The sequence below is a fragment of the Atractosteus spatula genome, chromosome 12 (genome assembly GCF_055471065.1).
Source record: "Atractosteus spatula isolate fAtrSpa1 chromosome 12, fAtrSpa1.hap1, whole genome shotgun sequence".
Classification (NCBI taxonomy): Eukaryota; Metazoa; Chordata; class Actinopteri; order Semionotiformes; family Lepisosteidae; genus Atractosteus; species Atractosteus spatula.
The window spans coordinates 3,014,404-3,029,604 of NC_142717.1; the positions used below are offsets into that span (position 1 = coordinate 3,014,404).

The 15,201-nt window shown below is 37.1% G+C and overlaps 1 protein-coding gene across 2 annotated transcripts in view; it reads right to left on the reverse strand.

Annotated features, from left to right (window-relative positions):
* The window catches only part of rbms3 (RNA binding motif, single stranded interacting protein), a 348,159-nt gene that overhangs the window by 205,065 nt on the left and 127,893 nt on the right, over positions 1-15,201 (reverse strand). The window contains exon 1 of one of the 2 annotated variants that reach the window (XM_088928553.1): positions 13,015-13,863. The exons of the other annotated variant lie outside the window; for it this stretch is intronic. Coding sequence (XP_088784679.1) covers positions 13,015-13,089 — 75 coding nt within the window. The 5' untranslated portion in view covers positions 13,090-13,863. Of the gene's footprint in view, positions 1-13,014; positions 13,864-15,201 lie in introns of those variants that run through there. 2 annotated transcript variants of the gene reach the window in all.

The following is a 15,201-nucleotide window of genomic DNA, read 5'->3' on the forward strand; positions in this document are numbered from 1 at the left end:
CTAATGACCTGCTGATGATTTCCATCTCTACAGTAGGTAACGTAATATTCCTTCCCTTCTGGACTCAGATACATCTTTTGATACAGTCAATCACAACATCCTACTGAAGATCTTGGAAAATTATTTAGGAATCATTGATACTTGACTTTGGTGGTTTGGCTCCTATTTGGCTAATAGGACCATATTTGTAAAACAGTAATTGTTTTAAATCTGATGATGGCCTTGTTAGTCAGTACTTTCCATAGAACTCTGTGATGGTATACATAAACTGTATACTGTACAGTACAGTACTGTATGTTGACTTTCGGTCACAGTATTCATCATAATAGACTTTATTTTCACTATTATGTTGATGACACACACATGCAGATGCAACTATTCTCCAAAATTGTGACATGTTTTTATTATATTAAAGTAAAACTGAACACCTTATTTGGGTATCTACTAAAGAGTCTAATAGAATTCAATTTCAGTATTCAGTGGGCGACAGGCACGATAATGGAACTCATTACTCAAATCCATTAGGCAGCTGTGTCCATTTCTAAAACTTGCTTATACACATGTTTCTACAAAGTGCTTTTTAAACAAAGTGTTAATATTAAAGGTATATTAGTTAATATTAATTTGTAATGTTAGTTTTAACTGCACCAGTTAAATATTAAAGAACTAAAGAACACAATGAGATCTTTATGTTTCTAACAACATTAATGCCACATTAATATGATTATTAGTGCACAAATAATGACACAATAGTAAACATTAAACCTAAAATCAGCACACATTCTTGAAAGGGTTTTGCATACAGGAGCAAATTCATGTCCCTTTTACAACGGCAAAACTCTCCTTCGTAATCATTCTTTGTATTTACTTCAATATCAGATTATTTGTTCAATACGGACAAGCCCCAATAACAGGACTGCAATAAAGAGGAGCATTTATATGTCTTATCGTACAAACCAAAGGGGTGCCGAGTGCCACTGGAATTAGGGATGGTTGAGAGGGTATTATTGGGACAAATGCTAGAAACAAGTGTTCTAAAAACCCATATTTATACACTCGAGAGCTGGTGGGCAAGAACTAGGGTACGTCCTTCTCTCACACTTTCATCACAAACTCCAGTTGTTGTATATCTTATTAATATTCCTCTTTTTTTACCATTGGGGCTGCTAAAAAGAGGCCAGGAATCCCCCCGAACATGCCCCTTGCCAAGAGAGACTTTGCCAGTACAATATTGCTGAGAACACAGTTTCTGTTTTGAATAGGCTATAGTTTTTCCCTAATCCGCATTGGGCTACACAGTCAACCTCCTTTTCTTTCTACAGTGTTAATTAAAACCCGGCTCTCACAAAAATATTTTTGTAGAACAACACAAGTTAGGCCCTTATAACATAGTTGTTTTTTTTTGTTGAAAATCCAAAACATAAAGGAATTACTTTATGAAAAGTTATTATTCTGGGATACTGGCTGCGATATAGTGATGAATAATAAATGCAGGGACTTCAAGTGAGAATAATCTTTATAAAAGGACGAAAAGTATTATGAAAGCAGCTGAAATTTCATTAAAATTTTCATGGGGTTAAAATGTGTCTTTGTTAGCACACAGTGTCTGATTAGTGTCAGATTGCTTATTTCACATTCCTTTGAAAGATAAATTCTGGGAACACTGAGCTCGGGGTTATATTTACATTTCTCACCTGATTTTCTTCAATTTTTCTGATGTACAAGAGAACGGCACAGGGATTCTGCATCAGAAGTACACCGCAATAAAAAGGCCATCGTAGAAAACTTTTTTGCAGATGGTGCTATCTCTAACATACCCTGACAAAATGTTTTTTTTTTATTCTGAAAGATGACACATACTGTAAAAAGACAACAATAAAGCTTAGTGGCAAAAATATAAGCTTTCGAAATAAAAAGGCACTGATCTGAAAGGGGCAAAACATTTCTGGAGCAGACATGTTCTACAGGAACAGCAAGCTGACAGCCACACAGAGAAAAACAGAACTGCATTGCAATGTTAATACCCAAAATAAACACCTGACCTTGATAAATGACAATTGCAATGAAGTAGTATTAACTCTTATTGTGGAGAACAGTCCCGTGGCTTGGAAAATGCACTGTATGTTATTATCTGTTGTTCGTATGTCATTGGTTAACCACACTAAAATAATCACACTGCTTTTACCCTTCACATAAAGAGCTATGAATTTAACTGTTTTTCCTCTCATTGTGGTCTGGGTCTTTGCTCACAAAGCAAAATTAACAAGAAAAAGTACACATTATCCATGGACATACAGTACGTGCTGCCTACACATCTTTAATAGTGACTACTATTAATTGCTCAAACACAACACATTATGATAGATATTGATGAAGCCCGTCACCACATCTTTTTGAAAGATACTACAAAGATTATATGAGAAATCAACCAGCAGATGGCGGGGGTAAAAAGGGAGACAGCTTTCTTCTTTTTCACGGAGCCCCTTTCTACTTTGCCGTTTTACCCTCCCGAGCTCCTCCCCTCTGTTCCTCTGTTTCCACTGTTGCATCCAGGAAGATGGGTGGAGTCACCAGTTCAGGAAATGCCTTCCCTGTTCTCACAAAATGATACACACTCAAACTCAAACAGATTCCGGCTCACGCATACTGTATGTAGAGAGAGCCGCTACAGCGACACTGGAAGAACGTGGGGACATTGGCGTGAGAGGCAAAAAGAAGCAAGGGGCTGTCTGGTGGATAAGAAAAAAAGGCTGTAAAATAATTTGTGTATGAAGTCAGCGAAGCACAGAACACGGTGCTTGGTAGTGTAAAAGATATCAAACTTTTTAGGAGATGGTACTGTACTTTCATATGCTTTTTCTGCTTCAGGACATTCGTCCCTAAATCTCGGTGTGGTCTTCAGGACTACAACCTCTGTGTCTATCTCTTACAGTATGTAAATGAGTCTTAAAAATTAAAAAAAAAAATTAGAGCATCGTCCCCCGTAAAATTAGGGGTTCAGATGAAGCCTGTATTATTCACATGCAATGCTGGGAGCATGTAAGAAGGAGGTCACCCAAATTCTCTAATGTTTATACAACAGGCCTGTACTCTCTCGTATGGAACATCAGATCAAGAAAATCTGCTTCAGTGATCCCGTGCTTTTCCTAGGCAGAGAACTGATTCTTAACTTGGTAAACCATGTGCTGTTGTAGGATTTTACAAGGCAGGTCTAAGCCTCTCTTTCCCAAAATAGATCAATCATAATTAAATTTCTATCTCGACCTAGAAACACCTTTTAGGTCAACAAGTGGTCTTTATCAATGATAGGAATAAATATAAATTAGCTGGCACTGTTTCACTGTGCTTGGAGGTTAAAGTCGTGTTTACCAAACAAACCATAACCCTGCAAGTTGTGTTCCTTGTAAGACACACATATACTGTACTGCACATGCCTTTCTCAAGGAAATGTTAGCTGTGTTACTATGGTGAACGCTAATAAGGGCAAAACAGCTGCTGACTGCTAACTTTGACTTCATATTCTTGAGTGGAATTTAAACATTAAGAGCTAATTAATATTCCTATTTTAATATAATATCTCTATATACAGCTCTACACCTGAAAACATGCGGTAAATCTTAAAAAATAAAATACTTGCATCATACCAGCTTTGCATTAGTAATCAGCAATGACAAAAGACATCTAAGTTTTTGAGTATGCATCTTCGCACATTCAAATTATTCAAGGCTCATTTTAGTGCAGAGTTTCTTATCGTTTTAAGTACTTACATCTTGTGACTAATGAAGGTGTTTTCTAGTTTTGTAATTACAAAAGGTAATTACTTGCAGCTGGCATTATGCAGTCTTTCTTGTTTAGCAAAACCTTCAAAGAGAGCACATGGCCTACAGTTTATAACAGAAATTCCACATTACAATACTTCAGATTGTATAAAAAATAATTAAAATGTATGTCTTATTAAACAAGCCATTGTGGTTTCTTAAGACTGAACCTGCATTAACTATTATATCTGTAATCACAGGACTGGAAAATTTCAGGCTACTCACAGAGAGACTGCCAAGTAAATTATTTTGATAAAATCAGGATTGGCACGCAAATTAATATTGTTAGACCAGAACAAAGAAGTGTTTACGTACAGTAAGCATAACCAGGGCTAAATCTCGAAAGTTTAAACCACTCAGCTAAATTGGTAAAGATGTTTATTTATTTTATGCTTTGCTGAATCGGATACCTCTAACTATAATTCACATTCTTGTGCATACTTGTTAAGTTCCTTTAAGAGCACACAATAGCAATAGCACACAATCTTACTACTGCTTGGAAGAATGAGTGTCGGTGAATGTCTTTTCTAATTTCTAGAGCAAAGCTGTTTCTATGAACAGAAACAAAGGAATCATAGGGGGTTTGGCGTAGTATTCAGTATCGTATTAGCAGGCACAATATCATGTTTTATGTACTAAAGCTTGTGGTATGGCTATAAGGGAGAGAAGAAATGCAAATCCCTTACAAATGTATTGTAAGGGTTTCAATCGTTTACATTACCAGAACATCCCTGATTTCCAGTTATTCTCTGGCAGTGTCTTCTTCAAAGGCAAATTATTTCCTCAAGTAAAGGATTAAGGAAAGATTTCAGCATTGTAAGCTTAAAAACTGATTTTATGTTTCTGGCATTGTTTTGAAATTAGCTATTTAATGGTTCATTCTTATCCCTGCCTATTTATGGTAATAGCATGGTGTTTCCCAAATACCCCACATAATCTAAAAACCCTAGAGTGAGCAATATAGCCACTTTAAAACAAACAGCCAGTCCCTTAAAGACCTTAAAAGCTGGACTTAATTGCACAGGCAATTAACCCCCCTCTTCAATCAACATCTAGCACAACAATACGATCAGTAAACTACTCTTAAGGAGGCTCTACAAAAATGTGTTTCACAAAAAGAAAAGGTAAGAAGTGACAATAAAATGCAAACGACAGTGTCACCTTATAAAATAAGTATGGAGGCAGACAGTCATATCAGTGCAGTATTGTACAATTTGATTTAATTCTATGTCGTATTAGAATGTCTCCATCTTTGCCCTAGTTAAAGCTTATGCTCTGTTACCTGCAACATTACTTTGTTTTATCACGTCATTTTAGGAAGCACAGACAGCAATTCGAAGTAAAGGGGTCACTATACTAACTTATTAGTAATGTACCCATAATACAACAAAAGGAATAGTTAAAAAAATCAAACACAGAAATATTAATATTTTAAGCCTTCCAAACGGCAAAGGGTTATTTATGCTCTTGACTATCATTAGAAGTAAACCACAGACTTAAGAAAGTAATTAATGGGATATAAAAGCAACTAATGGCACAGCTTTTTCTGTGTTAAAATCCATCATTTCGGTTTTAGAACATCATAAAATATTTAAAAGTAATAACTTCACCAGGGCATTAAGTACTAATTTCTAATAGTATAGTCTATACGTGTGCGTCAATAAACCTACAGTACAAATAAACCTACGTACAAACATGGACTACATTAAAAGTACATGCATATGTGACTGTCCCATTTCTTTTTGGTAGGTTTTACAAGTTTACATTCCCCTTTTCTACATTTACATTTCTCTAGTGGAATTTAAGTAGCCTGTGAGATACTGTATATAGGCTGTATTCATTTTTTTAATTGTTGAGTTTAATCTTCACATGACTTGTTATTTTTTGCCTTTTTTGTTTTGTTTTTTTTTTTAGTTTTTTGCCTTAGCTTTACAAATAAACGATTCTAGTTACTCATAACATTCCTGATGATCTTTCACGAAATAGACAAAAAAAAATCCATTATTCACTTCAGAAACAGAATTCTTTTCAGAGAGAAAGGGAGTCCTTCCTGAGCACATCGGGCTAAAGGGGGCGAAATTATCCCATATTACAGAACGAGGAGAAAAGCGATGATAAAGTCGGTTTTGAGGCAGCTGGGAGGGGGGGACTGGGGCTGCCATGCTTTTTACTTCTAGCAGATCACACAGATAGAGCTCTCCCTTAAAGTCTCAGTCCAGCACGCAGACGGCCGGCAGGGGTGTCTGAAGCCAGCATGAGTCTGACGAAGCGCTTCTTCCACCTGACCCTTCCTTCACACCGGGCGTCGACCGCACGCCAACACGCACACGGTGACGCAGCCCAGCCCGATTGCCAGCTCGCTCAGATTCCTTCCTTCAGAGCCTTCTGTGCTTCCAGATGGCTACGGCGTGGAATGCACAGAGCAAGCTAAAGGGCCTGATTGGGAACGAAGCACACTGCAGGGAGGCTGCCTCAATAACTGGTGAGTTTCGGAGACCGGGAGAGCCGAGAAACACAGCTGGGTAGGTTACAGAGTTAAGTGTCCCCGTTACCACGCCTAATTTAAACACTGTATTGCAATGCAATTTACTGATTCACTTTATAATCCTTGATTAGAACCTTCATTACAGCACCGTAGTGAAAATAAATCACTTGTTTACAACAGGCCTGCAACTTTAGATCTCAAACGATTTGCATCTGCTGTTACTGTATATTTGACGATGATATACTAGACATTAGAGTTCAGACTGAGTGTTACATACTGTATAAACTGTATATGCAAAGCCCCTAGCGCTCTATGTGCAATTGAATATACTGTAACACAATTGAGTAAGTACTGTATACAGCCATGTCGGTGAAGCCCATATACTAACGTCTTTCATTCAACTGTTGGATGAGATGCTTCGATCACTTAATTACTAACTACCAAATTAGCTAAATGGACCAACTGGCCTCCTTTCATACGTACAGTAAGTACCCTTGTGCTCTTATAATGTAAACATCACAAAGACAAGCTGTAGGAATCTCCTGCATTACAAACCTTTTTTTTTTCTTTACAAGCTGAAGCTTAATTGTGATGAGATGGACAATCATGCCATTTATACTGTATAACAGCCAAAATGGTGTGTTCTTTTTACTTTTCAGTGTGGAATTAACCATTACTTGTTCCATATTCAGTACTGTATGTTTCTAAAACTACTAAACTATGTATAAATAACACATCTAAACACATGTCTAAATTCAGTGTCTAAATCACCCTAATGTACTGTGGGATACCATTCCTAGGAATGCACAGGAAATACGGCTTATGTGGGCATTGACCCAGGTATTCCATCCACTTCCAAAGGTGCTTATCTGTGCCATACTAAATGGTGACTCTGTTACAAGGACTAACATCGATGGAAGACCAGGATAAGATACCGAATCTAGCTCACATGTGACTTCAGCCATATTCTGTGCAATCAGGGATTCACATCTTTATAGACTGGAAAAGCAATATGGACATTTCTACATATACATATATAATATAAAGACACAGTTCAAGTACAGTAGGGAGCTGCGTCAGCATGCGTAGGCTGCAAAGGAACAGGTAACGGGTTTATTCCAAGCTGAAGAGAAACGTTTTGGCCGTGGAGCCATATACAGTATGTATATACAGTACATACAGTAGTAGCAGCAGATCAATGACTCTTAACTAAAAACACATTTGTTGAATCCATAATTCAGGTCTCTTCATTCTCTTGATCTGTCATAATATAATTTTATAGTAACAAAAAAAGAATCAAGTTATCAGAGTTTCTATGCTGGACCACAATATTTGTTGCAGATTAAGATCTTTATCAATTTACTGTATATTGAGAATAATCCAAAAATCAATGAAATCACAGTATTCCAAGGGAGATATGAACATGATGGGTTTTTCTCATAAAACCTTTACAGCATTTAGCTTCTTGTCATTACGATTTAGTTAAGTTGGTGACAACTAACTTTTCATACTACATCAATGAGTTTGATCTTCAACTATGCTTTTCAGCATGGGCCAAACAGATTTCAACTGTACTTTAAATAAAAATAAAACTATATATATTTGTGCTAAATAATATTTTCATAATATGACAAAGATATACTGTATCATTTGTATTGCTTTCTCCCACTGATTTTAAGTTTATGTGATTTAACCTTTTTATTTTAATTACATTTATAGACGTTTAGTTTTCCTTTTTAATAATAATTTATTAAGCAATACATTTATGAAGATTGTGCTGGTTTGTTCTTTCTATGACAAATGAATCATACACTTGTGTGGGGTTTGTAGAATAACCAAAATGGACCATAAAGACTTACTTCATACAAACCCTTCATGCTTTTCAGTTTCTCACAATTATTTTATAGCTCATTATAGCTATAAAATATATAGCATATCATTCATCCATTTAAGTTTGGCCCTCTTCACAAAGGTTTTTACTGCATTTTAAATTAATTTTAAAGGGAAGTCCGTCACAAGGTAAAGTAGTTTTTCCAAAAATAGTCTACGACAGTCCATTCTTAAATTTGTATTCTCTTTATAAAGCGGGATCAACATACTGCGCTAAATCTCTTTCATTCGAACGTATTAACACGAAATCCCCAGCAATGTCTTGGACACATGCTTCCGATACAACAACATTTTTTGCTTCACCTCTGCCTGTGACAACCTGCCTGATCTTACAGCACGATTCTAGTTCCGATCTTCGGTAATACAACAGAAACAGATTATACACGACACTAAATACTCATTCTGCAGAGAGATAAACATTCAATGATTGGGCATTTCTACTTTATCTCTATGGCTCCTTTCATTCCTCCATCATGGTTGGTACTGGGATAGAGTGCAAAATAGCATTTCAAATTAATATGGCCGTGGGAGGGGATGCAACCACATGTGAAATTCCCCCAACTGCAGCGTAAAAGATCTCTGCGGGACTTACTCTGCCAAATATCAAAATGATTTTTCTGCTCCTTTGTTTTTGTGATCCCTGTCTCCGGTTGGTTTAATCCTATAAATTGCTCTATAACGGTGTTCACTGGAATAAAGGGGTTTTCTTCTTCCACTTCAAGACTCAATGTCAAGCAGTGTTCACCTTGGTCCTGAAACTGTTCTGTAATCAAGCTTTCAAAAGGGGCTAAACAAGTGCTAAATAAGGGTATCCTTTGCTCTTACCCAGCACGTTTGTTAAATGATGATTCTAATCTGTGATTTTGGGGTCAGATCTGGTTGGAATGGGGTGCTATTGAAAGTAGGTGGGGAAGAAAATGGAATTTAAGGCATTTAGCGTTTGATTATTTTTTTTGTTCTTTTTAAGTTTTTGGAAAACTAAATAAAATCCGGTTCATAAAAAAGAGAAGTGCCAAAATGTGCCGAAATAAAATGACATTTAAAAAAATTTCACGTTTGATTTCAAAATTGAAAACTAAAATAAATATCTACAGTGGACAACAGACCAATTTCATCTCACTTCTCAGCGGATATTAATAAAATTATTTTGTTTACTTTATAAGCCTTACCTTTCGCAGATGATGATTTACATTATTTGATTTGCTGTTTATTTTGGCATGAGGCTTGGTATTTGGTAATATCAAATAACAGTCTATTAATTTAACCAAATGTCCAATGAATTCGTTTTCCAATGGAACTACATCTTGGTTTGAATGAATCGGAACAGGTTTTGTAATTTGTCTCAATTTGAATCAGAACGGGTTTTGTAAATTGTCTCAATTCTGATGAATAAACTGTATTTCCACTTAAAATTCCACAATTAAGTGTGTGTTAAGACTGCATTATAAAATGACTAATTATAATAGAATTGCTCAGTAAAATCCAAAGAAAAGTTCATTTCAAATCTAATATGTATTAAACATGCTTAGCTAAGCAGAGATACTTGAGGTATCATGATGCAGAGATAATAACAGTATTGATAATGCTAATTATCGAACATAATTGTAACTTATTAGGAAATTAATGTATTTGTACCATAAACATTCTGAAATTAATGACTTTATTGAAAACATTTTGAATTTTTATATTTCTGTTTATCTATTACAGCAGACTGAGTGATAAAACACTATTTAAGTCAATAAAACCTAGTAATTGATCTAAGACAACCGTTTATATAAACTCTTTATACTGTATAAATGACTAATCCCGATAATAGACATCTTCTATAAGACTAAGAACACAATTATAATAGATGGTTTAAAGATGTATCTTTGTTTCTTTCCCTTTAATGGAGTATAGACCATCGAGCAACTGACTAGAATATCTTCTTGATCTTAATTAGAGGCAGGATTCTTGAAAAAGCCTTGACTCTTATTCCTGGAAAAATAGTCAACCCCTTTAGTGTACAGAATCTCACTGTTTCATTCCTTTTTGTAAAATAAATGTTAGGAATAACTGGACACTTGGCTTTAGCAGATAAGGTACGAGGTATTCAATAAAGGTGAATAGATTCATTAATAATAATACAAATATATAATGTACCTTCAATATTATACCTTGGACAATTTGGAACTCTGAAACAACCACATAGGTGTAAAATACGTCTGCATACAGGTATGTGTAGAATATGAGAGCCCTGTACATAACATGTAATTTAGAACATATTGCCCATAATTTTTTATTTTCGTAATATAAGCTTTTTGGGTCTGGTAACTACGGTACCTTTTTTGGAAGCATGTGAATCCAAAATATTAAATGTACATGACTGACAAATACAATACTACAATACTGTATATTGATTCAAATATGGAAAAAAGGCTTAGAGAACATTATCTCATGCTATAAAAACAGTGCTGATAAACTCAACAACGTTTCACATTCATCAGGTGAGACAAAAACGCAGAAGCCAGACATAATATGGTGTGAAACAATGCATGTTTACTACACCATATGTAACCTCAAATAGTTGTTTTATGGTACAGGTTCCAAAAAACACAGGAAAGCTATTGTCCTTTTCACATGTTGGACTTTATTTATAACAACTCTCTGAAATGAATAAAAATGAGTTTCTGCAAGTTCAGTTTCCTTTCTGTCTTTTTGTGCAGAGTCTGGCTTTTTTTTCTAGTGATTGATTACTATACCATATGGAAATGCACATTTATCTTCATCTTCATATACCCATGTACTGTACATACTGTAGCTAGATTTCATTACTGAAATTCCCGTGATTCAACTACAGCATAAACCTGAGCCTAAATGCGTGGCCTCCTGTTAATTATTCATGTTGAGGAAACTCTGCAATTCAAGCTTAATCCATAAAAACTGTTTCATTATTGTGTTTCATTGTGCTCTGTCCTGACATAACTCACACTATTTGCTGCATCATGCAGACAAAGCTGATATCTGACTGTCACACTTCAGTTTGCTCTCGCTAATTCATCTTGCTTTTAGAAATACATTTTCCTTCTCAGAGCACACTATTACAGTGTCAGCCGATGAACAGCTCTCATAAAATAAAGGCACAAAACACGAACTTGTAGAAATCAATATTTTTCACTCAAAAAACTGCACCGACTCTACTGTATTAATCAATAAGAGAACAAATGTTGTTTCATCCAACTTTGACTTCAATTTATTACATTTCAGATTCATTCAGCTTTAAAATGTTACTACAGCAAAAATCATCCAAGTTTGCTGTGCCACAAAAAGCAAGCACTTTCTTGTACATTTCTTTCACTGAGGCTGGACAGTATTAAATCCTCGGCTTAGATCCCTTCATTATAATAAAGTCCAGATGTTTTGTTTTTCCGTATGTAATGCAGATAGAGAATTTAACAATTTGTTCTATTTTTGGTCAAAAGAAAATAGGACAAAACAATGGTGTTTAACATTGTCGTAGCATGACAGTTTCGGTGCCTGCTGTTTTTCCTTTGTGATTGATTTCACCCTGAGAGACAAAACTACCTTCCAAGCATTTTAAGATTAAGATTAATAAGATGACATCTACATCTATGACAAAGCCTCCCAAAGCCTAGACATGTTTTCAGATTAGTAACTGCAAAGACTTTGGAAGCCTAAATGGCTGCAATTTGATACAATACACGGCCTCACTGAAGCTCTTTTTTTCCCCTTCCTCACAATCTCTCAATCAATAATCATTAGTGGCCAATGCTATTGTTCTGCTGGCACTAAAAGAAACAATTCTATATTATGCCCAAGTAGCTATCTTATTAAAGCTTTACACTGCACACGGATCAACAGCCAATTCAATTAAATTAATACATTGACTTTCACACAGTTTCGTGACATTATCATTTCCTGTGCTTGGGATTTAGCCCCACATGGGTCATGGTAAGGGACATTTATATTTTAAGAGAGAACCTGTTTGCAAACTGCCACTTGGGAATGTATTAAATGCTCACAGAGGTAAAATTCAATTTGAATCGACCTTGAAGGGAACAAAAAAAAAAAGAAAATGATGGGTATAATGCCTGTTGCAGCATAAGGGGAGCTAAAGTGGCCATTCTATCTGCCAGGACCTCAGCTGTACAGTGACTCTAAGAGTGAAACCGGGCAGCAGTGAAGTAAATGTATTAAACTATAAATCAAGCGGAAAAGGCTAGCAGCTGCATTCAGAACGTCTGGCTGAGGAGGCAGGGCCTTTCCACTGTGGAATCGCAGAGCAGCACTTGGACTGTGCAAAGACATGGAGAGAGGGGCCAGATTTACCCATTCTAAACCCATCTGAAATATCTGAAGATGCTCAACTCTTTCAAAGCCTTGGCTTTCTGGAGTTCAATTAAACAGGAAAACCCACATTTCCTCTCTCAGACAATCATGCATCGTACACGCCAGATAAAACAAACAACCCACTTTGCTCATGTCAGCAATTTTGTTCCCTAACGGGTCTGTCAGTCCTGTACAGTATGTGTACAGCAAATAATGTTTTTTACTTTCACCATGTCCTCATTGTGACAAGCAAATGAAAAAAAAACAACAACTTTAAAATCACTTAAAATAGACGGAACCTTCCTAGTTCGGTTTTTCCCCCCAAAAATCCAAATACAAAATGTACAAATACCCACGTGAACCGATAATGAAAGCAGAGAATTTATTTCCACTAACTTAATCACTGGCTTCCCACCATTCAGATAGTGTACGTTATTAGAATATGAGCGGTTCAGGTCACACACAGCAGAGGAATGATGAGCTGCACTGTACCTTGGTCTGGAGATAATGAGGGTAGTAGTAGGTGTACTGGGGGTACATTGGTTGCTGTTCCAAACGTTTGCCCATGTAGCTGGAATCTTTATCTCCGACGCAGGGAACTCGCTGACAGTGTTTAGTGCCCCAGGCCCTTCTTCTTCTTCTGTACAGCACTATCCCTCACAGTGTAGGATGACTGATGAGGCGTCTGGGACTTCCTTGCCTTCTCTCGCTCACTAGTTTCAGCACAGCTCAATTTCTCTGCTCTCGCTCGCACTGCTTCTTCCTGATCCGGGAGGGCTAGCGGAGAAGGACAAGGCAGGAGGTGCGAGCGCTGGAGGAGACAGGAGAAGGTGGTGGGTGGGCGGGTGGGGGGTAATCCTCACTTCTCTGAAAAGCCGGTGCGCTTGCTTGCTTCCTTGCTCATTCCTCAGTTCCAGCACCTCTCTCTCTCTCTGTACTGCTGTACTGTGATCCCAGCTGTGAAGTACCGTGCTGTCCCGATGTCTGCCGATATCCAAACATGCACACTGACAGATGCAAACACTCGGGAGGGAAAAAAAGAAAGAGGAAAAAAAAGAAGAAAAAAGAAAAAAAACAATAGTAGTATATAGGAGTTGCACAGACAGTAGTTGCAGTAGTTGTGCTGTAAAACATAAAACCAAAATGGCAATAGAAAATCCAATTAGTTAGTGAATTAGATGGTAGACCAAAAAAATCCTAGGTAGTGAAAAGAAATCTCTGCAGCCTGGGCTTCTTCTTTTTCTTCCCTTCTATCTGTTCTTTCTTTTTTTTTTTTTACTCCTCCCTTCAGCCTTTCTCAGCCTATTTGCTGCTGTCTCCTCCACACAGTGACATGGTGCTTAGGGCTTGTCTTGCATTTCATTCCGACCACCTCCTTCCCAGCCGGTAGGAGGGACTTCTGCAGCCTCTCCCTCGAGAGGCAGACGCAGTCCAGAAGGCTGCAGTATTTCCAGCAGAAGGAGCAGAGGAATCAGCTGCCTTCTCTCCAGCTGCCTGCCTGCCTCTAAGCAAAAGAAGGATCCCGATCCCCTCTACTGGCAGACCGCGGATTCACTCCTTTCCTTCCTTGGTTTCTCCCTGCATTCCCCTCCTGCATCCCTGCAAAGAAAATCACTTTCTTTCTCCTACTTCGGGCTACTCGGACTGGCTCTGCTGAGTCAGCCGGCCACCAGAAGATTCAGCCTGACAAGGTTTCAGGTCCATCCAGGGCGTCAGGAAAAAAAAAAGTGAAGTCAAAATTCCCAGACTTGTTTTTTTGTGAATTTGTTGTTGATGGTTTCTGACTGTTGGTTTTATTTTGTTTGGGTCTTCCCCCCACATCACCCCGAAATGCACTTCTTTCGGACCGCTCGGAGGTTGCAGTGGAATAAAACGGTCGTGCTGGCTGGTTACTGTACTTCAGGCGTTTAAGCATTTTACTTCTGTACGTTACCACCTCATGAGCTGGTCAGTCTGGCTGGATTGGTAAATATCCGGCTGACATCTTTCAATGCAAGCGTTACACAGATGTCCAAAAGAAAAAACATGTAGTGATTGAGGATTTTTTGGGATCCAGTAAATCCATACTCATGGAAATGGACAACAGTTTGCATTGGCCAACCATTCTCAATCAATGGCGCTGAAAACATTCTGCCTCCACCCACTTTGCAAGCTTCCAGGAAGAAACAAGATTTTCTTTGTTTTACTTTACGCGGTATGTTTTTCTTACAATAATGTAAACATGTATCGCAAAACCACAGTAATATAACTAGAGACAGTATATAAATCTTAAGATTTAAGCATTTTAACACCAGAAAAAAAACCAATATATCTGAAGACCAATCCAGTATAGAAAACACTGAAAAAATCCACTCACAGATTTGGAAATGAGAAGGATGATCAGTTCATTTATGATGATCATCAGTGTAAAACAGCAAAACATATAAAAACAAGAATAGACAAATGCTGGGACTGATTTGCCAAACAAAGAAATTCAAAACAATAGAAGTACTACAACAGACAACAAGAATTCCTGTTTACAAACTGAACATCAAAAGAAACAGCAATGTCACATACTGTATAAGTGCAACAAGTTATACGGAAATTGACAATCCTTTGTAGCAGGGACACTGTTAGATAGTGACATTGATAAATTCATTGTGCTGACTAACATTTGTCGTCAATAAGATTTAGCCACAG